General features: G+C 34.0%; 1 protein-coding gene across 1 annotated transcript in view; it reads right to left on the minus strand.

Moving 5' to 3' along the window:
• Window positions 1-5,821: 5,821 nt before the first annotated feature.
• The window catches only part of B52 (serine and arginine rich splicing factor B52), a 110,115-nt gene continuing 90,219 nt past the window's right edge, over window positions 5,822-25,717 (minus strand). The window contains exons 6-8 of the mRNA XM_090369486.1: window positions 17,177-17,250; window positions 16,183-16,296; window positions 5,822-6,512 (exon numbers count right to left, since the gene is read on the minus strand). Coding sequence (XP_090225612.1) covers window positions 6,230-6,512; window positions 16,183-16,296; window positions 17,177-17,250 — 471 coding nt within the window. The 3' untranslated portion in view covers window positions 5,822-6,229. The remainder of the gene's footprint in view (window positions 6,513-16,182; window positions 16,297-17,176; window positions 17,251-25,717) is intronic.

Below are 25,717 nucleotides of genomic sequence, written 5' to 3' on the forward strand. Positions count from 1 at the left end.
ACCCACTCTAGGAGCCAGTATTCTGCTGACAAGTTAGGTTTTGTGTTCGTTCAGAATAGAGGTTGTTGGCAGTGTCCCGTTTTTAGGACTGGAGGAACGGTAATCACTTCGGTTTTTAAGTCAATTCTGGAATTGTCCTTGAATTCTCCATAATCTAAGCCAATCATCTACTAAAGGATTCCATAGCAGCACCTGAAATTCTAGAAATGCAGACTAATACTCTAAGATTTAGACTAATACTCTAAGATAGACTAAGATTTCTAAGAGGTACAAGGAAAAGATTATGATTTATGCACCATCGAGCCATGATGAAGAGGTTGAAGAAAAGTACACCGAAATTGAGTCTTCTAGATGAGCAGAAAACCCACTACACAAGTCGGAAAAAGACAAAACAGCACAGAAAGGGGAACTATAGCAAATTTTGGAATTGGTGAAATAAATGAGACTTGTAGAATTTGCAGATTCTGAAGGATTCTCAGTAATGAAGACTTTTTTCAAGAGAAGGGTGAACAGAAAGTGGACATGGAAGAGTCCAAATTGATTAACAACTAATGATATCGACTTCATTCTTACTAACAGAAGACATATTGTGAATGACGTTACCATCCTGAATAAAGTAAATGTTGGAATTGATCACAGAATGGTAAGATGTACACTTGATATAGATGTAGGAAAGGAAAAATCTGACGAGTAAATAATACAAAGGTCTTTGAGATAACAGAAGGGAACAAGCAGTATCTACTGGAACTTAAGAACAAGTTTGAGCTTCTGCAGACTGCTCAGCACCAAGATATCGACAAGGAATATTACAACTTTCTGAAAGTGATAAAGCCCAAGAAATCTATAGGGAAAAAGAAATCCAGAGAAAAAATTGGTCAAGAAACATTTATGAACCAAATGAAGAGCAAGATAAACACTGACAAGGAGAAAATTGAGTATACTGAGTTATGCAAAGCCATTAGAAAGAGACTCAGAGAGGACATAAGATTTAACACAAGAAAAGTAGAACAAACATTAAGGGAAAACAAAGGATTTAAATCAGCAGCCATGAGCAGGAATACAGAAAGACAAATGATAATGAAATTGAAGAATAGCGATGGTGTACTTATTAATGGCAGAGAAGGAATAATTCAAATAGCAGAAGACTACTATAGGGAATTATACAAGGAGCGAGCAGTGGGGAAGATGGATCGTAAATTAGCAACACATAGGACATACCCGATATTCTTCCTGATGAGGTAGAACATGCATTGAAGAATCAGAAAGCCCCGGAGAAAGATGAAGTTACTGTAGAGTTGTTAAAATTGGAAGAGACATAACACAAAAACTGGCAAGGCTCTTCACAAATTGCATTAGAAAAGGTGTGAGCCTAAGCAGTGGAATAATGTAATCATAGTTTTGCTGCATAAGAAAGGAGACAAATCAGAAATTATAGACCAATTAGCTTGTTACCCCACATCTACAAGTTGTTCACAAGGGTCATTACTAACAGATAGGAAAACACCATTATGCCTGGAATTTGTGGATTATGAAAAGGCATTTGACTCCATATAGAATCAGGCGATGTTTCGGGCACTGGAAGCTTGTTACCCCACATCTACAAGTTGTTCACAAGGGTCATTACTAACAGATAAGAAAGAATACTTGATGAGAATCAACTGAAAGAGCAAGTTGGCTTTAGGACAATATTCTTAAATAGGGATCACCTTCATGTAATGTCACAGCTAATGGATAAGGCAAATAAATATAAAACACCATTATGCCTGGAATTTGTGGATTATGAAAAGGCATTTGACTCCATATAGAATCAGGCGATGTTTCGGGCACTGGAAAGCCAAGGCGGAGATACCCCATATTATGGTTTTGAAGAAAATATATGAGAACACTACTTCCTCTAGAGTAAATTTAAAATCGAGAAAGGAGTTCGACAAGGAGATACAATATCTCCGAAGTTGTATCTGCTGCCCTTGATGCTTTCAGATTAGACTGGTCGCAGAAAGGAAATGTGATTGGAGAGTACCTAAACCATTTACGATTTGCAGATGACATTGTGGTCATAAGCCATGATCCCAAAGAATTAAGAGGAAAATCTTAATCAGTTAGGTAGAATTAGTAAGGATTTTGGACTAAAGATGAATATGGCTAAAACAAAAGTAATGATGAACAAGTATGCCACAGAAAGGGATATTATGATTGAAGGAGCAGTAATTGAAAAGTTGGAGTCCTACTTATCTGGGATAGGTTATTAGCTGTAGTAATAATAAATGGCTGGAAATCAAGAGAAGAATAAATTTTGCATGGAAAGCATTCATTGCTCTCCAGTATAGTCACATACTGGAGAGCAATATCCCAGTTTGTCTGAAACGTAAAATAATGAACCAATGTATACTCTCCACCATGCCTTGGGCACTCACCAAAAGAATGGAAAAGAAACTGAGAACTACACAGCAAAGAATGGAACGAATTATACTGGGAATCAGACTGTTAGATAAGAAGAGAAACAAATGGATTAGACAGCAAACTCAAGTAAAAGACATTCTTATCAAAACTAAAGAACTGAAATGATCTTGGGCAGGACACATAGCTCAAAGCCATGACAGATGGACTAAGAAAATAACAGAATGGTATCCAAGAGGAGCTAAGAGAAAACCTGGAAGAGAACAGTAGAGATGGACAGATGAAATTCATAGTAAATGGATGGCTATTACACAAACAGAAGGAACTGGAAAGGCCTTCATCCTGCAGTGGATTGAAAATGGCTGATGAGCCATCCAGATGACTGCTGGCCATTTCGTTGTCTGTAGCACTGTATGAAACCAATCGAATGTGCTCACCATTCAGTACTCTGCACATAACCGCTGCTGCTTTTTATCTGTTTAAGTGAGCCCTCTCATCTGGATTCAATTTTTTTGTTGTATGTGCCAGCTTTATACTGAACGGCCAGTTATGCAAATCGCCATAGGCTGTTTCATTTGATTTTGTGGTTGTAACCTTTAGAAAGTGTTGGTCCTTAAGTTTTGCAGACCAGGGTATCTGTCATAAGGTTCTGTCACCTAACATATATCGTGTGGTTAGGGAACAACTTGACCAAATTCCAGTCAACATAGAGAAAGGTAAAATCCTGTTATGAACCACTCTTTCTCTATACAGTTGTTCGTTGTAGCCATCAGGCACACAACACTCCTACCTTAAAAATTTTTTTTTCTGATTTCCCAGTGTTTGTCACAAACTGACACATTGCAGTTAATCCATGTCAACAGGATTCATTGTCTTAGATTGTTTCTAACTAGCATTTCCCCTGTATCCTGTCCTGTCCTTTCCGTTCACATTGTACTCTGATATCCCAACAATATCCGACTTTGAAGTCTTCACCAGCCCTTAACATTATCAAATTTATTTACTTAGCATTGGTATACATTCCAATATATAGGCACCTGTTCTTAGTTACCCTAACACAGCCCATGTATTTCTTGTTCCATGTTGACTCCCAGCAGATGTTGAAATCCTCAGCAACTTGAACTTGCTTTCCAGGATGCTACTCATTCCAACAGAAACAGAAGAATCAATTTCACCTCTGCCTGCAGATACTGGTAATCTATTAGTCTGTACATAAGAAGCTTATCAATAACCCCTCCCCCAATTTGCATAGTCCATGAGCCTTTTTACCATTTTCTGAAGATACCAGCACTCTAATGCTGCCATTGGCATCAGTAATGTGAACTAATTTCATGTGTGCCATTCTCTATCCCAAGTTATGGACTCTGGTGAAAAAGTCCAAGTATTAACTTGGACTGTTATTCACCAGAGTTCACTTCAATCTGACTAAAGATGTCCCAACAGTTCTGAATCAGGTATTTAAATTGAAAAAACTGTGCCATAAATTAAAGTGAACAATGAAAGTCTTTAAAATCTTCTTTAATTAATCCATTAGAATATGTTCCTGATTCAGGCACAAACCAGTATTTACAATTATAATGGGTAATTTTTTTTTTGACAGATGCAGAAAAATATTTTTTAAAAGTATTCAATTACATTATGAACTGCAAACCATCACCCTCAACCATTGTTGCAGGCATTTCAATCCAACTGGTGGCTGCATACTGTTTTTCCTGCATATTGGAAGGAACTACCAATTTTAATACTTGCAGTAATTTCTTGGGAAATAATATTTTCACTTTGAAAACTGGAATTTAATTTTTAAAAATATTAACGGTTAATCCCCTTCACAGCTTTACATAGCATTATCAGGTCCCGAAGAAGTCTAGTTGCCCAGTTGTTCATTTGGAAATCGACCTGCCCAAATCTGATAGTAGCATTACTTTTTTTCTCACCAAATTATATGATGGATGCTGGATACACCACCACAACCCATAAACAAAACAGATGAGCAAACAATGGCTCAAAACAGGTTACTCAGCGGAGAAAGTTCTTGAAGGTAGCTATGTAGTAATGACAACCCAAGTTAATCCCTAACTGATATACATGTATTTCTAAGTGAGTAAATATTTTCCCTCAATTTGTATAAAGGCATACTTTTACCCTTACTCAAGAGGGAGTTATCACACGTATAAAGTTAATTTGAAGTCTGTTAACAAAATATTCATGCTGAGACATGAGTTCAATTCAACCTAAAAACAGGCCAATGTGGACAGAACGGTAAAACAGAACCAACATTAATTACTATCAGAAAAACAAACCCTCATATGATCAGTTCTAAAATATATGGCTGGAACTGGCATGGAAACTCAGGATTCAACAGTCTGCCAGATTGAGGTTGGCCAGAGCACAAGCTATTAAGAAATATGCTGAACTGGGCCAAATATAAATATAGACTAAAAAAGATTGTATAAGTCACGTTGAGTGAGGTGAAGCGAATGAGACATGTATGGTCAGTGGAAAGAGACCATATCTGCTAAGATACATAGAAGGCTACTAAACACACCATTAAAAAAAAAAAAAAAAAAATTTTGTTTTTTAGAATAGCCTTTGAAGAACTTTCTCAAATACCCACCATCACCACTAAATGTGGAACATGTATTTGTCTAGAAAATGAAGTCTATGATCTAACATTTGGTTTAAAGAAATCTGCCCACCTACTTCACAATTTCTTTAGTTGAAGATTTACCAGCTAAACCTGTGGTGAATAAAGACTTTTGCTGGACATGCCACAAGGGATGATGATGCAAACTATAAATGAGATTCAGTGGTTAAAAGATTAAAGTTGAAAGTACAAATACATGCACTGCCACTAACAAGGGGTTGTATCAAATAAAAGAGATGCTTCATGGTAATCAATATGGTTGTTTATATAAAAATTTTGCATTAAGATAAAATATTACACACAAACTGTACTCCTCACTGTCTTTTCTTCTTGAGGAACAGTTGCTTTTCATGTTTTCTGTGAATCTTCAAAAACCAAAGCACAATGTGATTAACTACATTTTATTACTCTGTACCAAAACTTGACATTTATATGTATATATACATAACTCTGGCTGATTAAAATAACATTCATACATATATATATATATAAAAAAAGAGGGGGGAAAAAAAGAGAGAGAGAGTGGGGGGGGAGAAAAAAGAGAGAGAAGGAAAAAAAAAAAAAAAAAAGAGAGAGAGAGAGAAGAAAAAGCCACTAGTTACAATTTCTGCTTTGGTAATTTCCTTGAATATTAACAATTCTTTGGGTAGCAATTATTAATGCCAAGGATATTTCCTTTAATAACTGAAAAAAAATATTAAAATAAAAGTTGAAAGTACCTGAACATTACTTTTTTACACATTTTATAAAAACTAATTTCTTTCAACCAGTCTAAATAAATCACATAGCAGGTAGAATAAACCCACCAATTAATACCCTTCATATTTTAAACAGTTACATCAACATCTAGCATTTTTTGACAGTACAATGTACTAAATCTCTTTTCATACCTTTCCCCTTAGAGAAATGTCACTTTAAAGAAAGCCAAGAATTGTGTTATAAAGCCAATCTTGTTTTTATTTAAGCCGAGCACATGTCTAACTGCTCCAGAGGAATGTAATAACAATTCAGACCAACATAATGCTTACAGCATTTATATGTACACAAAACACACAAACACAGAGGTGATGCTATTTTAAATCATGAAAATAAGCTAAATGCACACAGAAGGTAACACAATATCAATCCACTTCAAGTAAAACAGTGAGGACTACTGATGAATGAAATGAATGACAGTTATTATGATTATTAATCTTGGTCATCTACTTTTTCAAAACTGCTTTCTTCTTTTTCAGGAGATTTTGAAGGTGATTTAGATTTCCTGGGGGAAATTTCAGGTGTTGCACTACGGCTCTTACTGCGAGATTTCACAGGACTTCGAGAAGCAGATCTAGAACGAGAAGACTTTGAACGTGACTCTGATCGAGAACGAGACCTGGATCTACTAGGTGTTTTGCTGCGGCTGCGACTACGACTCCTACTACGACTTCGAGATCTGGAATTGCTTCTAGAACGAGACCGTGACGGAGACCTGAAACAAATTTTATTGAATCAAATAACTGCCATCACACACTTTGATACCTAAATATAGTAAGTGACTGCATATAAAGTGAAGAAAGATTATATATATAGAAGGGAAGAGAAAAATATTTTTCTGATCATAAAGCAGGTGTATTCAACTTTCCCACATATAGATTTGGATTTATGAATAGGACTTGAAATCAACAGAAAATCAGAGGAACCCATCCAAACCCTCTGAAGATACACTTGTAATCACTTTTTTGCCCTTAAAAAAAAAAAAAAAAAAAAAAAATTATTATCCTATCTTTAAATCTTATATACACTGTAAGATTTCTTTTGATAAAATCCCCTTACCCCCTTGGGTTATTTTGAAATCCTTTTTACATTAAAGCATGAGCCCATTCCCGATCATACTGAAGATTTTCACATTGAAATATGTGAAATGATGCCATGTATATACAACTTCAGTTAGCTCAACCATATACAGACTATATAATTCACTAATTTATATGTCAGTTTAGTTTTTCTGCAGTTTGAGGCTTTTCAGTACTAAATTTCTTATAACACTTAAAATAAATAATATTTTATAAGTTAAATAGCTTATGCAATTTATTCATAAGTCAAGTAGAGTATATTCACGCTCGATCCCTGACTTATGCTAATTAAACATAGAATGATCATCTGATGTATGCTCTTAAGTGCATGTTTTCCAGGTTCATAATGGGTAGAAACTTGATAAAAATCAAAAGATAAAAACTTCAGCCTAAATTAAAAGAGCAGACATGATTAAGATGTCCACTCACTTGACAAAATGCAGTAAATTATCACTTTTCTAACTTTGGTGCATTATCAAATGACAGATATCAGATGGTATAACATCTGAAGTTTTTTTTAGTTGTAAACAGTGTTAAAACAAATTACCATATTAATCTATCTTTTCTAGAGCAGTTAAAAGTACTTTCTCAGTTTAATAAACAAATTAGCTTTTGCATTCATTATAAAAATGAAGCACTCTGTGGCAACAGAGCTTGAATTTACAAGTCTGTTCATCAGTCAAGATAAAAAGCCTGATGCTGCAGCCCAAATTTAAGTAAAATCCAGTCTACTTCGTTTTAAAATGAATGCACACACAGATAAAGTACTTTTGACTCGAATGGCAAGTGTTATTCTTGCCCCCAAGGAACATCTCACATAGAAAAATGTCTCAAGGTGTCCTCATTTAAGAACCATATTTACTGGAAGGAATTTTAAAGTCCTAACAGTTTTAACACACATACCTTATAATCCTTTTTTTTTTTTTTTTTACTTTCAGCAAAATCAAGTTTCTGAATATATATAGGCATCTCTCGATTTGCGCAGTTTTTTTTTTTATTGTGCGGTCAAGTATTTACTACCAAAATTTTAGACATTACAGCGAGTTTTGCTATCCACGCAAAAGCTTCAAAAACAGGAATAAAGAACATATTTGGAAATTCTCTCTCTTTTTTTTTTTTTTTTTTTTTACATGATTGAAGATTTCATTGAAGGAGAAACATTTCACTATAATAATAATGATGTAAAATCCCACAGAATTCCAGTTCTCGGTATTATTACGAATGCAATAAGATCGAGTTTACTACCTGTTTTAGCGGTTCAGACAGAATCCTTTTCTGGTTCGTGCAATACAAAGTGCTTTAATATTTCTTGTCTATTTAATTAGTGCCTAAAATGAAGAAAGCTACAACATTTTTTTTTTTTTTTTTAATTTATAGGAAAAATTTAAAATCGTTACGGAGTTAGAAAATGGCCAAGAAATACAGCACAAGTCAATCTAGCATTAAATAAAATAAGGGAAAAAAAAAAAAACAAAATAAAAATGCTGAGAAAATTAAGTTATCTATTCTACATCATTCGCTGCAAAAAGCACTACAAAAGTGAAAAATCTGTTAGAGAAACCTGAAAAATTATTTTCTTTCTGGATAGATTTCAATCAAAAGAGAATGTGTCATAGTTCAGATATTATTTGTGTCAAAGCTCTGTAAATTTTTAATTGCTTACAAGAAGAAGCTGCTCCACCTAATGCAGAAGTCTTTCAAAGCCAGTAATGGTTGGTTTGAAAAATTTTAAAAAATGCCAGTCTTCACAATCTAAAATTAACGGTTGAAGCAGCCAGAGCAGATACATAAGCTGCTTTGTTGTATCTGAAAAATTTAAAGGATGTTACTGCGACTGAGGACTATCTAGCAAGTCAAGTGTTTAATGCTAATGCTTATTTTGAAAGCGTATACCAAGCTGAACATTCATTTCAAAAGAAGAGAAAACCGCCCTGATTTCAAAGCTGCAAAAGATAGATTAACACTTTTGTTATGTGGCAATGCAGAGGGAGACTTCAGGTGTAAACTGCTTCTAATTTATAAATCAGAAAATCCTCATGCTTTTAAAGGAATATCAAAAGGCTCCACACCAATTCATTGGAAATCGAGCAAAAAAGCCTCCATGACAGCTAAAATCTTTGAGGTTGGTTTTTAAATTGCTTTTGCATCAAAACAAAAAGATATTGCCTGATGAAGAACATAGCATTCAAAATCTTGCTCATTCTTGACAATGCACCCAGTCATCCTCCACATTTGTCTGATCTGGCACTCAAATATGAGTTACCTTTCTTCCAGCGAATACAAGTTTGTTAATTCAGCCGATGGACCAAGGTGTTATACCCTCTTTTAAACTTTATTACCTAAGATCTTATTTACAACTGGTAGAAGCTACTGATGGACTAGGCAATCTTTCAATTTGAGATTGGAGGAATAACATTCTTGAGGCAGTGAAAAATATTGAATTCACATGGGGAGAAGTTAAGAACTCAATGTGGAAAAAGCCGTGGCCACAAAGCTGCCTGCCCTAAAGAAGCCACAGTCAAAATTCCAGAGGTAGTTGAGATTGTGAAAATTAGCAAAATGATTAGCAGAAGTCCTTGAATCTCATAGAGAACAATTATCAGTGGACAATATTTTTTTGAATGTGAAGATGACAAAAATGATAAAAACAAAGATGCACACAAATACAGGGTCGTTAAAATCGAAGTATACCTATGTAGAGGGCACTAGAGCGAGTTCCGAGGCTCATACTGAAGAGAAATTTGGACAACAGGTACAATAAGAATGTGCTTGCCATTTATTGGGGGGGGGGGGGGTTACAAAATTTGTCATGGTATAGCATTTGTCACTGTATGGCACGTAACTATCTTAGTTACGATTATGCAAATAACTTATGTAATTTGCATAATTGCAAGTTACTGCCACAGTGCCACTACTAAGCTCTACTGTACTGTACAAAAACCAAAGCAGTCTCTTCAAAATCACACAGTAGATGTTTACCTGCACTACAGCAGCAATGCCAACAACATTGCAGGAAAAGGCACTATTAGTGAAGCTGTACTATCAGAACAGCAACAATGCAGTTGTGGCTATCAGAGAATTCCGGCATCAGATGCGCATAAGGCATGGACCTATGACTGTTTGCAAAATCTGAAGCAACAGGACATCATTTCACAAATATACATGGTCTCAATTCTAATCTCAATGATGCCCATTTGCACTTGAAGTCTGCCAAACCCAATGTACTTTTTCTGACAGAATATCAGTTATCGGTTGATTCAACTACTCCTTATCTCAGATGCCCAAATTATTCGTTATATGCTATCCGTTCTAATATTCCATCAGAGACTTGGCAATTTGGAATCTCCTCTATTTGATCTTTTCTGGTTTAAAATTTCTCTACCTCACCTCTGTGTCAAATTCATCTGTTGTCTCTACCGTTCTCCCAACTCCACTAATCACTTGGAGCTCTGACTTTCTAAAGTCCAACTTTCCTAACAGTGAGGTAATTTTCTTTGGTGATTTTAACGTCCACAACTCAAGCTGGCTTCTGTGTTCTAGTCACACCGACCCAGCTGGTCGAGATGCTGAGGCTTTTGCAATTACTAATGATCTTGCACAGATTGTTCATTTAACTACAAGAATACCGGACAATTATACAGCCAACACCCTTGATCTTTTTCTCACAAACAACCCTTCTAAGTACACAGTCGAAGTGAGAGGTCCTTTAGACACTTCAGATCACAACTTAGTGATTGTCTCTTCTCCAATGGAGCCTTTATCTCATGGCTATTCCCAACCTCTTGTTGTTTGGCATTACAAGAATGCAAAATGGGATGCCCCGCGAGATTTCTTTTGTTATTTTCCTTGGTCAGATTACTGTTTCAAAACTTCTGATGTCAAAGTTTGCTCAGATCGTGTCTGTGAAATTATTCTTGCAGGAATGGAACCCTTCATCCCACACTCCACTTTAAAATCTCTTCCTTTATCTAAACCTTGGTTTCCCAATAAATGTGCTATGGCTGTTCAAGAGAAGAATGTTGCATATCGTAATCTTGTTTCCTACACCAAAGCTCTCAAAAATTGTAAAGCAGTTATTAATCAGTCCAAAATAGAGTTTGAACAGGTTAAGAGTAGAAAACTTGCTTCTTGTCTTAATGGTAGCAGAGTATTCTGGTCTCTTGGAAAAGCTATTGGCCACAACCTTTGCCCATCTCTGCTCCTACCTCTGTCCAAACCAGATGGTTCTGTTGTCACTTCAACCAAGGATAAAGCTGACTTGTTCTTCCAACTCATGTATTAATGATCTTGTTAAAACACCATTCCCAACGCACTCTATTCAATGCCTCCTGTGGTCTTCCATCAAAAATGTCACAAGGATTTTGACGAATCTTGATGCTAAGAAAGCTCCAGGTCCTGAAGGTATTTCTCCACTTGTTCTCAAAACTTGTGCTCCTGAGCTTACTCCCATTCTTTGCCGCCTTTTTCACCTTCTTATTCCAAAGGTGTTTTTCCTTGTGCTTGGAAATTTGCTCATATCCATCCAGTTACTAAAAACGGTGACAAATCCCTCCCATCCAATTATTGTCCCATTGTAATTACTTCAACTCTTTCTAAAGTAATGGAGAAATCCATTAACCGCCAACTCAAACTACCTACAAACCTTCCGTCTGGTCAACGATCGCCAGTATGGATTCCGTCAATGTCGATCCACTGGTAATATTCTGGCTTACGTTACCCATTTATGGACTAATTCAATGGCAAGGTTCGGCGAAACACAAGTACTTGCTCTTGACATCTCAAAGGCTTTCGATCGTGTTTGGCATAAAGGTCTTCTAAACAAGCTTTCATCTTATGGCTTGTCAACTGTTTTTTTTTGTAATTGGTTATCCAGTTTTCTCTCTGACCACTCACCGAGGGCGATGGTAGATGTCTCTCTGTCTTCTAACTTCTCCAATAATTCCGGTGTCCCCCAAGGTTCAGTTCTTTCCCCCACTCTATTCCTTTTGTATATCAATGACCTTCTTCCATTGACTGGAAATCCTATCCATAGTTTTTCCGATGATAACACATTGCATTCCACTTTCCATTTTGAGAAACCTTGCCCTGCTCAATCAGCTTTCAACTTCTCGAAAATCTGCTAACAATTCCTTAAATGCCGATCTCCAAGTAACTCTCCATTGGGGCAAAGACAACTTAGTTGATTTCAATCCTTCTAAAACCCAGTCTTGTCTTATATCTTGCAAAAAGGATTCTTTTGTTCCTATGGCTATCTTTGGTGACACTCCGATTTCTAGGCAAAATGATATATCTCTTTTGGGGATTACCCTGACTTCTAATCTCTCTTGGCATAAACACATTACAAATATTGCTTCCTCTGCATCTAAAAAACTTGGTTTTCTCTTTTGCTCTTGGCATTACCTTTCTTCCAAACAGCTGCTCACTCCGTATAAATCGCAACTCCTCCCTGTCATAGAATATTGTTCCCACATCTGGGGTGGTGTCCCCAAAACCTCTCTCAGGCTTCTTAATTCCATTCAGAACAGGGCAGTTAGGTTAATTAATGATTCATCTCTAACAAAGTGTCTCCACTAGCTGTCTCATTGACGTACTGTTTCTGCTACATGCCTCTTCTATAGATATTTCCATGGGCACTGTTCTTCTGAATTGGCTTCTATAATTCCCGCTCTCACTTTCAAAACAGTCCGAACACATGCAGCCACTAGCCAACATCCATTTACTGTCAAACTTCAAACTCACAGAACCAACTTTTCATCTTCCTCGTTTATTCATTCAACTGCCTTTTTCTGTAACAACCTTCCTTCATACGTATTTTCTGAAAATTACAGTCTACAGAAGTTTAAGACCAATGTCAACAAATATCCTCTTTCGTCTTCTCAACCACCAACCCAAGCACAGTGCCAAGTACTATAATTTCTAATACTTCTCGTGTTTCTAATACCTCTCATTAAAAAAAAAAAAAGGTATATGTCAAAAATGAGTGGACTCCTCATGTTGAAGATGTGGCTATGGCTGTCATGGATTTATCAAGTCAATCTGCATGTGGTAGCGAGTTTGCCAGCTGTTTCTCATGAAGTGGACATGCCGTATTCCACTGTAAGGCTAGTAATGCGCCAGGTGTTGCAGTACTATCCTTACAAGATGCACATGCTACAGCAACTAAAGCATGGTGATGCAGATGTTTCTGGTGAGAATCACAGTGATATCACTTGCCCATGGAACATCCTTTAGAGTGATGAAGCCCACTTCTGCTTAAATGGACAAGTGAATACGCAACTGTCACATTTTTGGGCAACAGAAAACCCTCTAGTTATCCAAGAGGTTCTGTTGCATTCCCCTAAAGTGACAGTGTGGTGTGAATTTACGGCCACATTCATGATTGGGCCATATTTTTTTGAACAGATAACACTGACTGGACCCTGCACCTGTTTTGTCACTGGACAGCAATATGAAATGTTGGCAAATTTCGCAATATCCATGCAAGATGGTGCGCCACCCCACATTCACCGTTCTGTCCAAAGATTGCTATAGCAACACTTTACAGACGAACTGGCCATCAGTCGTTTCCAGACATCTTGGCCATTCAGATCACCAGACCTCATCCCACCTAATTTCTGGTTGCAGGTTTGTTTTTTTTTTGAAGAACCAGGTGTATCGGTACGGATGTCAAACTCTGGCATCCTCTTTCGTCTAATGCTGAAGGACAGCATTAGACATTATGTGCCAGCTATTCCAGTTGACATGTTACATTCTGTTGTCTTCGAATGGAAACCTTTCTTGACCAAAATGGAGGACACATTGAACAATGGTAGCGCTGTTCAAGTGATTTGTGTTGCCACAGTGCCATATCATAACAAATGTTTTTCCCAATAAATGATGAGCACATTCTTTATTGTACCTGTTTTCCAAGTTTATCTTCAGTATGAGCCTTAGAACTCACTCCAGGGCCCTCTACATAGGGATACTTTGATTTTAACCACCCTGTATTTGACCATAAAGAGACTAGCTGAGTTTTTAAGATTTGCAAATCAGCTTAGCCAAGAAGCTCTTCTGCATATGGATCCTAATTTGGAGAGGAGTTTAAATTTTTGCAGATCTTTATCATTAGCTTTGGTTCCTTATGAAGAAATTTATAGAGGAGAACAGTATGCTTCTAAGCAAACAATTTTAAATAATTTTTTCTTCTGGTACTATTTTTTTTTAAATAAAAAAGTACCAGATACTACTGCAAGTTTATCGCAAGAAAACAGCGACGAAGAAGCAATGAATTTAGATTGAAAATTGACAAGTATTAGCAAGATTAATTTTATGGACACGTTTGTAATTACTGAATTAAGACAGTTATTTTCAAATACAGATAATGAACCCTCATATGTAATATAAACCACATTTTGCATTGCACGGATTTGGACTGTGCAAGCTGAATTATTTGCACAAGCATAATATTGAAATTTTGCACACAGTGATTTTATCAACACAAAAATGGAAGTGTCTAATAGTTTTTCATTTATACTTAATCTTAAGTTTTTTTTTAATTCAAAATAATAATAATAAATGTTTTCTATCATTGAAAATAAAAGGTGTAAAAACACAGCATTTCTAAGTTTGCAAATATTTTTAAATTAAAAATAAAAAAAGTATCACCATCCATTAGTTAAATGGTCACGAATTGGTAGACTCCAAGCAGAATTCAAAAAACCAAATGCTTTTTCCAAATATATACGTACAGTAAACCCATGCTATTCGCAGTTGATGATTTAATATAAAATGAAACCTAAAAAAAAAAAAAAAAAAACGAATTTTAAAGCACCGTGAACATTTTCAGCGATAGAAAAACATAGGCGTGGCTAAAATTATCTTTCCCAGTCAAAACAACGTTCAAGTATGTGTGTATGTGTGTGGGGGGGGGAATGACAAAACCGCGAGCGTGGATGTTTCTTGCTAATCCTTGTTCGGTATATGTTATGTGTTTGTTGTGGAAGGTTTCATCGTTTTTTTAAAATGTATATGCTTATAAATTGAATAAATTTATCAATTTATAAATTGATATGCTTACAAAAGTGATAAATCTACCGTTTTGTAGTGTAAAACAGATTTTTTCGAGTGTGTTAACGGAAGAAAGTGACTTTATTTGGACAAGTTCTTTCTAACCCATACAAAAATATGGCTACAAATAACAAGGGTAATGTGAAAATATCAAAGGTGATGACATTAGCGAATAAAATTGAGTTATTAGACAAAATTTCTAATGGTGAAAGTGTCTCCTCGGTGGCAAAACATTATAAAATCAATGAGTCAAGGGTATGATCAATCAAAAGATCGGAATAAAAAATCCACCGTAGTGTCCGTGAAAATGCGCTAATTGCTTCAAAAATTTGCTCTGTAACTCGTGAGGTTAAATTACAAAAAATGGAAAGGCTTTAAATCTGTGGATAGAAGACCGTACTCAAAATAAAATTCCGTTAAGTTCACTCATCATTCGTGAAAAGGCAAAACTCCTTTATCAACACTTTAGCAAAACTGGTGATAGCACTGGCGGGATAAGTTTTTTAGCTATTGCACAAAGGCGCTGGATTGAAAGATTTGTTTGAAATTTCTAATAAATATTAAATATTACATTTAATATTAAATTGTTTCTTATTTTCATTTCGATGCCATATGCTTGCATTTCACTATGTACTGTCTATGTACATAGTCATATTAAGAAGGTACATATAATACATACGGCCGACCGGGCTAGCCGAGTGGGTAAAGTACCTGCCCGGCAACCCAAAGGTCGCGGGTTCGATTCCCGCCTCGGGCTTGGATCAAAGTACTGCAAAAACCTTGGGAGGTGCAATATGGCCACAGAAGCCGATGCGCCAACAACTACCAAATCAAAAAAAAAAAAAAAAAAAAAAAAAAAATAATACATACATAGACAAAATTTTAGACTAGTTTTTCTTATATATCTCATACTTTGGAATGGAACCCCTTTATTACTATGGAAGCCATAACTCAGTATTCGCGGCATTTCTCAGGAACGTAACCCCCTACTTACTGTATATTAGAAAAAAGGTTGGCCACTTGTGTTGTGCAACCTCTTATTATGCATGAGGTATGCCCATGGCTAGGTTAACAGAAGATTTAGACAAATTATCAGAAGGGATAGGCATACTTTTTTTTTACATGATAGATGCTGTATAAGCCGTGCTTCCAAGTATCACTTTGCAACACTACCATTTTTTAATATTTGCAGACTAATTAATCAATAACAGGCTTTATTTAAATATTACCATGTATGACACTCGTAAAAGACATACATACCTGCGTCGACGTGATTTATCTTCAATAAGTTTTATTCTCCTACCATTCAGCTCTGTGTTATCCAGCTTTTCAATAGCATTTTTCATATCCGTATAAGAAGCCAGTTCTACAATCCTGAAATGTATATCCAAGAATCGCATTTTAAAAACAATGGAATTTTTAAATTGGTAAGTTACATCTAATGAGTCCTAAAAATGCACATACCAACCAACTTTTAGAAATCTATAAATGTAACACTTTTAATAAAGATCCAAACTGAAGGGAAGGGTGGTAGGGGAAAGGTCTCCAGTATTTCCCAAGATAAATAAAGATACAGGAAATAGATATTTTAAGATTTAATGCAAGAACCTACCAGATACTATTAGGAAAGGAAACAGAATTGACACACAGTGGTCAGGGAACAGACACGATAGCCCAAAATATAAGGAACTATCCCAAATCATGCTTGGCATTTTAATAATTCCCCATAGCAATAAGGAGTGCTGGAGAATATTTCATCAGATGGAGGGGGGGGGGGGGAGTTCACTTTCTAGTGAAGCTTTGTAAATGCTCTCGACAGAGTCTGAACAGTAATGCCATTGCAATAAAAAAAAAAACTCAACATTTCTGAAGACAGCAAATGTCTACATTATCTTGCTTGAAAGAATCAGTCAGTTGATGTTTAACAGACAATCGAGACAGAAATCAGAAAGACAAACCTTCGATAAGCTAATGTTTAAAAGCATACTGCAATGCTAAACAATCATAGTGCTCTATTCGTATGGCGTATTCTGTCAGTGAAATTTAATTTCCAGTACAGTATGGACTATTTTTAGCTGTGCAGCAAAAGCCTCTGGCTTCCTTACATGTGCAATCAATACTAAATTTTATTATTACTAAAATGGCAACAAATGAGAGCAGATTTTAATTGGCAATAATCAATGTTTTTTAAGTTAAAATCTATAAATTACTAACATTAAAACTATATATAAAATCACTAATATTTGATACCAACCCCTCATTATGGCGTTGCTTGTGAGCATCAGCATATGTCACCTCTCCAGCTTGCCTTATGTAATCCTTTAAGTCCTTTAAGAACAAAGGTAAAACAGCTATTAATAATAGTTCTAAACATCAAGTACAATATAAAACAAAACAAATGTTTTTAAATTTAAAGTTAATATAACAATTGTCAGGTATTTGCCAACAAGTGGCTTAAATGTTAAGATTGTTTTCTTCAAGAGCAGATTAAATGCTAATGGGGAAAAAAAAAAAAAAAAAGTAAACAGTTTACTGCACAGTATTTAAAAATACCTAATATTATAGAATATTTTCCAAGGAGTATAAAGTGCCATGTGGCAGAACTCCCAGGTATATTTTAAAAATGTTATATTTACACTATAGATTAATAAGGGCATTAAATTATTTAAAACAAATACTGAAAGCTAATTAAATACTTTTTATGCAGTATTACGTTCACCTAAATAACATCTCAACTTTAAGCGCTGATATTTTATCATGCATGTTTAACATGCAATACCAAAAAACAGTGAAATTTTGGAGAACTATTTTCAAACTAAATCTTTAATGATACCTAAAGTATTTACCTTGCTATGTTTAACCACTTCCCCCCAACGAAAGAGGGTTCACTGTCCATATGGGGACCACACATCACAATAATGGGAGAAGAGCCAGGGATGATGTTACCTAGAATCAGCACCCAGGTGACAGGGACGGCCCCGTGTCCAAGCCTTGGATGCAATACTCGTCCTGCATAATGGCCTCCAGTGGGCATCCGAACCAGCCACCACTCAATTAGATCAGATCCCCTAGCTTCACAAAAGATGTAGAGCCCGATACATCTACGACTCATGTACGCAAGCACCCTCAAATGAATGGGAAGTTGTTTCGCTCGCCATGACACGTGGCACTCCATTGAGTAGGCGACAGTGGATTAGCCAACCCATCGACAACCTCAACGAATCTCATAACGTTTAAGGGACATCAGGCTGTGTTTAGGAACTTGCGAGAGAAAATTTATATCAGTTGAAAGAATAACAATGTGGCAGGACGTCAGTTCAAATATAATTTGCCACAAGTCAAATACCTAAGTTTAAAGCCGTTCAAAGATTTTACCTATGAACTATACATCAGAATTTAAACATTTGAATTAAATTCTGGAAACTGATAGACTATATTATACTTGTGACTTTATAATACATTTTATAAAATTCTAAATGCTAAGCACACTGATGCCAGACTGCATGCCTTAAAATTTAACTATTTTAACGAAATAGTATTTATAGATAGATAATTTGGAAGAGTGGACTGGTAAGAAACTCAATCTCAGAGTAAAAATACTCCACGGGCATAAATCAAAAGAGGAATATCGTAACTTTAGCCAGTAGTTCACTAATGAAAAATATTTAGACACCTGGAAAAATGAGTCTATAGCTGCATTTATTAAGGAGTTTATCTTGTTTAGGGGCAAAGAAAAATTACCAAAACATGGTTATAAGTTCCTGCAGAATTCAAAGATTTTATTAATTTCAAGAGATCTGATATAAGAAAAATAGGCTTCTGTTCATATGAATAAAGAATGCAAGCAAAACAGAAAACGAGAATGCTTTTAAAAAATCAAAGTTAAAGATCCATATTCAACGTGATTTTTCTGTACGTTCAGTTTCAGTAAACTTTTAACAGCATATTTCTTCAAGGGGTTTTAACAATGTTATTACAATGAAGATGCTCATTCAGATCACATCATAACTACATAAAAAAAAAAGTGTTCAAATGATCGCCCATTGGCAATTATGAAATGACATTCTTTAAATTCAAGTTTCTTAAATATATAAAAATCATCCCATCACAACCAAAAATCTGTTGCAAATGTGCACAGAGGTATTTAAGAGGGAAAATTTCCTTTCCACAGATTTTTTTGTATGCAGCTTGCCATCTCATTTACTAATGCAGTTCTAAACTCTGCTGGACTACTCTGACCATGAATAACAGTCAAGAAACCAATGTGGATCATTCTAAGGTGACAAGTATTCTGTGAATATTTTTTGTTGACTATAAATACTGCCTTTCCAACTACAAGCTCAAATATATTACAAATATTGAAACAATTTCTCCTTCACTTCAACAATAAATTAACCTTTTTAAACATGCTTCTCCAAGGTCTGTATATTTATTCTACAATTACCTTAAATTAACACATTTTAATCACTAAATTCTGAGCACAAGCTGAAGTTCTAAGACCTGCCACCAAATTTCATTAAAGCATTGGTTAAATTACATCAGTCAATTACATTAACCAAATGTAACTAAATTTTTCTTTGTTCAAATTATGGAATGGTATAATCACTTTGTTTTCAAAGTCAATTTTATTTATTTCTTTTCCTCCACTCTCAACTAAAATTATAATTGAGTCTTTAATTAAAGAAAACTAATTAAATATTTAATTCTGGCAAAATTGCTGCTTGGAAATTAGTAGATTCCTTTTGTACTTTCCCAATAGTCATTGCTCTTGTATGTGCTGCTTTTATTTTTTATTATTTTTTTTTATTATCCACTTATATATTGTTTTTAGCTTTGTGAAAAAGTATTCCAGACAAACAATACTGCTTGCATTACTTCATTGTGTCACGCCAAGTAGTTTGCTGTGAAGCAAAATTCTGCTCTTTTTTCAAGAGAAATTCTGACAGTTTTGGCCAAAAACAGTAAGTCAGCTAACCCCAGTGCATTTGCATTTCAGAAGGGTGTTACAAAAATATCCTTCTTTAACAAAAAAGGACAAAACATTATTCTGACAGGTAGTGTGCATGCACCATGGCAGTAAAATTGATTGGTCTGTGATGAGGTGGTGACCCCCCCCACAATAACGAACTCATAAGATATCAAATTGCAAAAGGCAAATTGATATCGTCTAAGTTCATTATGCAGGTGCAGGGTGGCCAACCATCCTGATATGGATATGGCCAGGATTATCGGGAAGTGGGACTTGTTAATAATTAATTCTAACAAGAGAAAATGAGAAATCTTTTTTCTCTTTGTTTTAATTTACATGTATAACACATTAATTTACCTATGCCATACATTATTTTAGTAATTCTCTAAAGAATTTTCCTTTTTTTTGATTTGTTAAATAGAAGTAATTTTGAAAATTAGATAAAAATAGTAACCACCTGTGATTTTATTACGATATGGTTATTTTTTTTATAAATTTTTTTACATTTTTGGTTTATAATTTAAAGTACTTTTGATTTTAATTTTTAAAAACATTTCAAAGTTTTGCAATTTAGTTTTTTTCGATTACTATTTACTATTATTTTTAGAAAATATTGAATTCAAATTATCTTTAAATCAATATGGATAAAGAAAACAAAAATAATGGCAAAGTTCAATGAAGAATGGACAATTTCTATCAGATTATGTGAAGGAATTCTCAAATTAATTGTCTTCTTTTTTTTTTTGATTTGTTAAAGTGAAATAATTTTGAAAATTAAATAAAAAAATACTAATATTCATTTAAGATATCGTATAGTGAATAACCTGTGATTTTAAGATATGGTTAATTTTTTTTTATAAAATTTTATACATTTTAAAAACATTTCAAAGTTCTTGCAATTTAGTTTTTTTCAATTACTATTTACTATTATTTTTAGACAATATTGAATTCACATTACCTTTAAATTAATAATATGGATAAAGAAGAAGCTCCAATAAAGAAAACAAAAAGAATAGCAAAGTTCAATGAAGAATGGAGATAAACTTATAGCAGGTTATATGAAGGACAAGGTGAATATTCAGCAAAGTGCACAATTTGTAATAATATATTATTAGTCATGGCAGAGAAAATGACATGTTGACAAAAACTCATATCTCAAATTTAAATGCACCAGCTCAATCTTCAAAAACATCCAACTTCTTAGTGGCACCAAATAGTAGTTCTTAATGTCAAATTATAATAGCTGAAAAAATATTTTGCTACCATTCCTGTTTACATTCATAAAGCTATCATTCAAAGGATGTGCCAGAACTTAACTTCTATTCGCTTAAAAGTGAAACATCTAAAGAGATAGCTAATTCATTGAAAATAAAAACTGAAGCATCTGGACTTTCATTAAAAATCATTACATCTTTTTGTGCAGATAATGCACCAGTAACTTTGGGCAAAAATCAAAATGTTTTCATAGAATCACAAAGATCTAACGCCAATATCATACCAAAAGCAAAAATAGATATTGAAACAATTGTTATTAAAATTTATAACGAGTATGTCTTCTACAAAAGAACTGCACAAATAAAATCGTTTTTTGAATGGACCGAAACAGAGAGGATGGAACTATTACATCATACACCACTTTGATGGATATCACTTTTAGCATCAACTGAGAGATTGATTTCAAGTTTACAACCAGTAAAGTCATATTTTTGAAGACGACTTGTCTCTTGCATATTCTAGATTCATTTCGAAAGGCACTATTGAAATTACAAATTGAGGATGATAAAATGGAAAATTTAAGAACATTCTTGAAGGAAAGACAAAATGAAGAGTTTCATTGTACATTAGTTGAAAATGAATTAAGAAAATGTGATAACAATCAAGAAATTAAGCGATTCATAGTTTCAAATTTTCATCAAAAAGCTATTACATATCTAGAAAAGTTGTTTGATTTTAATGACAATAAATCAACAAAACTACAGCATTTAACATTAACTAATCCACAACATTTAATGCAATTCAAGGATTAGTAGAAATATTCAACATCAGAAATGTTGACTTAGATTTGCTTTTTGAAGAAATTAAGTCTAAAGCCATTTTGTTTGTAACTGAGTAAATGAAGAAAAGAAAACACATGTTGATAAAAAAAAAAAAAAAAAAAATGGGTGCAATTTTTCTCAAAAATTTCCGGAAGCAAATAATTTGTCTCAAATTGTAAGCTCCATATTAATCAATCCACATGCAATGCTTCATCAGAAATTTTCAGCTTAATGAAATCTGCTTAGCAGAAACAGAAACTGTCTTATTAGAAAATCTAGAAGCTGAACTTATTGTGAAAGAAAGCTATAACATGTCCTGTTCAGAATTTAAATTTTAAAATCTTCGGAAGCAGAAGAAATTTTAAAACTAGTGAAATCTAAAGAAAAAAATATCAAGTAAAAGTAGTCTTGTCTTCCTCGCTATTTTTAAAACAACTATTATAAACAATATTATAGTTTATATAGAACAAATACACATTAACAACAAATAAATACTATGATTGATTGATAAAAATGTATTTTAATTGTAATTTTATATACTGTATATTTTTTACTTTTTGAAGGAAAAAATGCTATACTACACATTTCAAGTTGTTCCGCTTACCAATTTTCAAAATATGGCCACAAAAAGTGGTTATAACATTCTTCACATAACAGAAATTCACTTTATCTTTCTAATTGAAATGTTACCCTCAAAGATTTTTTTTTTTTTTTTTTTTTGGCTTAATTTGTTGTGGAGTAATGTCGAAGTTTCATAGATTTAATGCACCCTGAACCTTGTATTTACAGTGATTGGTTGTGTATGTTCCCATTTCACGTTACCTACATTTTTATGAAAATTTAAGTATAATTAATACATTTTATTTGCTTATTTAAGTATAATTAATACATTTTATTTGCTTATTTGTAATTGAATTACAATTACATTAAAGCTTGTAGCTCAATGTTTTGTTTGGTAGATTTCATTATAAAATATTGCCATATCTAAACTGTGGTTAGAAGAAAATTACTAGTTGATGAAATAGCAGCTAATTTCGTTCAGCTACTTTGATAGCCCACACCACTCAAACTCAGTAATGAACACTTTTTTCAAGAAACGGGTGAACAGAAAGTGTACATGGAAAAACCCAAATGGATTAACAACTAATGAAATTGACTACATGCTCACTAACAGAAGATATATTGTTAATGATGTTACCATCCTGAACAAGGTAAATGTTAGAAGTGATCACAAAATGGCAAGATACACACTTGATATAGAAGTAAAACTGACAAGTAAATAACACAAAGGTCTTTGATATAACGGAAGAGGAGAAAAGGCAGTATGTACTGTCACTTAAGAACTAGTTTGAGCTTTTGCAGACCTTTCAGGACCAAGATATCAACGCAGAATACAACTTTCTGAAAGTGATAACGTAGGAGAAACCTACAGGTGAAAAGATATCCAAAGAAGAAAAAATTAGTCAAGAGATACTTGTCACGATGAACCTAAGATGACAAATGAAGAGCAAGATAAACACTGACAAGGAAAAAATTTAGTATAATGAGTTATGCAAAGCCATTCGAAAGAGACTCAGAGAGGACATAAGATTTAATACAAGAAGTGGCAAGTAGAACAAGCATCAACGGAAAACAAAGGACTTAAATCAGCAGTAATACAGAAAGACAAATGATACTAATATGAAGAATAGTAATGGTATACTTATTAATAGCAGAGAAGGCATAATTCAAATAACAGAAGATTACTACCAATTAGCTTGTTGTCCCACATCTACAAGTTGTTCACAAGGGTCATCACTAACAGATTAGAAAAGACTTGATGAGAATCAACCAATAGGGGAGCTGGCTTCAGGACAGGATTCTCAACTATGGATCACCTTCACGTAATATCACAACTTATGCAAAAATCAAATGAATATAAAACACCATTATGTCTGGCATTTGACTTGCGAAAGAACGTGCATCACCTAGGAATTTCACATTTCTAACCCTTTTTGCGATGGTACGTTACATTAATGACTAGCATCACAAATAGAAATATAAACAAAAGGATATTTATTAATAGTTAAAGCAAAGCTAAGTAATATTTGACAGGTGCTCTCAAAATATTCATAAATGAGCATTTGCAACCTTTATACAACAGTTTTGGTAAACATAACAATTATGGCTGAAATTTTATCAGAAGCCCTCAATTTGCTTCAGTTTATCATTTTAAATGGAAAACAAAATGAAAAGTTTATCAGGTGCAAATTAATATTTAGTTGAACCGCCTCTGGCCCTGATGACAGCAGCACACCGTCGAGGCATTGACAAGATCGATTTATAAAGATAATCAACTGATAGTTCATGGTTCCAAACACGAATTATGGCTTCCTGAAGTTCAACGAAGGATTTTTGATTTCTTTCTGGCAACTGCATATTCCACACGATGACAACAGTTCCCTATAGCAGGGGTGACAAACTTAATTTGTGATGCAATCATTTTTTTCCTTCAAAATTTGCCGTGATCTACCATCTCAAGAATTTCATTGCACATGGTTAAAAAAAGTTAATCAACACACATAAAAAAATGTTGTTTATAAATTTTAAAATCATACGTATTTAAATTTTTAATTCATGTGAAGTCCGTGTCTTCATGTCATCTGGCAAGCTTTCAAAATTGGGGATATACTGTGATAAGGCCAACTGTAAAGAATCTTCTGCATGCAAGTCCATAAGAGCACAGTGATTCTTCGGCGTTGTTTGTTTCAAATATGAAAAGGCCATTTCACACAGATATGTGGAACCAAAACAGGAATTTAAAAGTTCACTGCATTTTTTTTTTTTTTTTTTTTTTTCATTTGGGTATTTTTCTTGGCAAATATTTCCAAGTCTTTTTCTGATGACCTGGCTTTTAGCAAGATATTGTTTCACAATGTAATAATTTCATTTTGAAATAATATTTTCTCCATGAGAAAAATCTCCGATTTTTTCCTGCAATTTGTTTCGTGTCTAAGTCGACATTAAATAGATAAGAAATATATTGAACAATGTGTTGAATTGTTTTAAAATCACTGAATCTGGTTTCAAAATCATCCACAACTTTCTCACTATTTAATTCAAAAACAGGATATTTTTGCAAATGATTTTGTAAAATGATCGAAATTTTTTTTTTCTTCTTTGATATCTTTAGCCACTGCTAAAAATTGATATTTATATGCCGAATACTACTAATCATGTCACCCACATTTTTATATTTTCTTTGTAATTCAAATTCAGATGACTTAATTTACTTGTAAAATCTGCCAAAAAAGCCAGATCACAACCACTATCTAAGTAGCTGCTGATAACCATCTGCTCTTTGATCAACAAATTTTTAAAATTTTATTCAACAAATTTCGAAATCTCTGTAGAAACTTACTCAGACTCAGCCACCTCACATCTGTGTGTAATATCAGATCTGGTTTATTTTCATAGAGTTGTATTTTGAAAAGTCTCCTTTGAAGAGATTGTCTTCTGATGGAACTCATGATTCTGAAAGTGATGTCCTTTTAGCATTAATCTTTTGCTGTTTTTTTTTCCCTTTTTATTTTTCTTTTTATTTAATCTTTTGTTGGTGGATGATACAGCGGTAACCAAAAAAATCTGGGAATTCATCATCTTTTGGCACAATGCGATGAATCCGTTAAGATGCCCAGTCATTACTTTAGCTCCATCTGTTCTTATTGAGACAAGCTTAAATAGTAGTAATTTAATTTTTTCAATAAAATTTTTGAATGTATTAAGTATATCAAGATCTCTAGTTCATTCT

The sequence above is a fragment of the Mastigoproctus giganteus genome, chromosome 3 (assembly GCF_048544385.1).
Source record: "Mastigoproctus giganteus isolate SK-2022 chromosome 3, ASM4854438v1, whole genome shotgun sequence".
Classification (NCBI taxonomy): Eukaryota; Metazoa; Arthropoda; class Arachnida; order Uropygi; family Thelyphonidae; genus Mastigoproctus; species Mastigoproctus giganteus.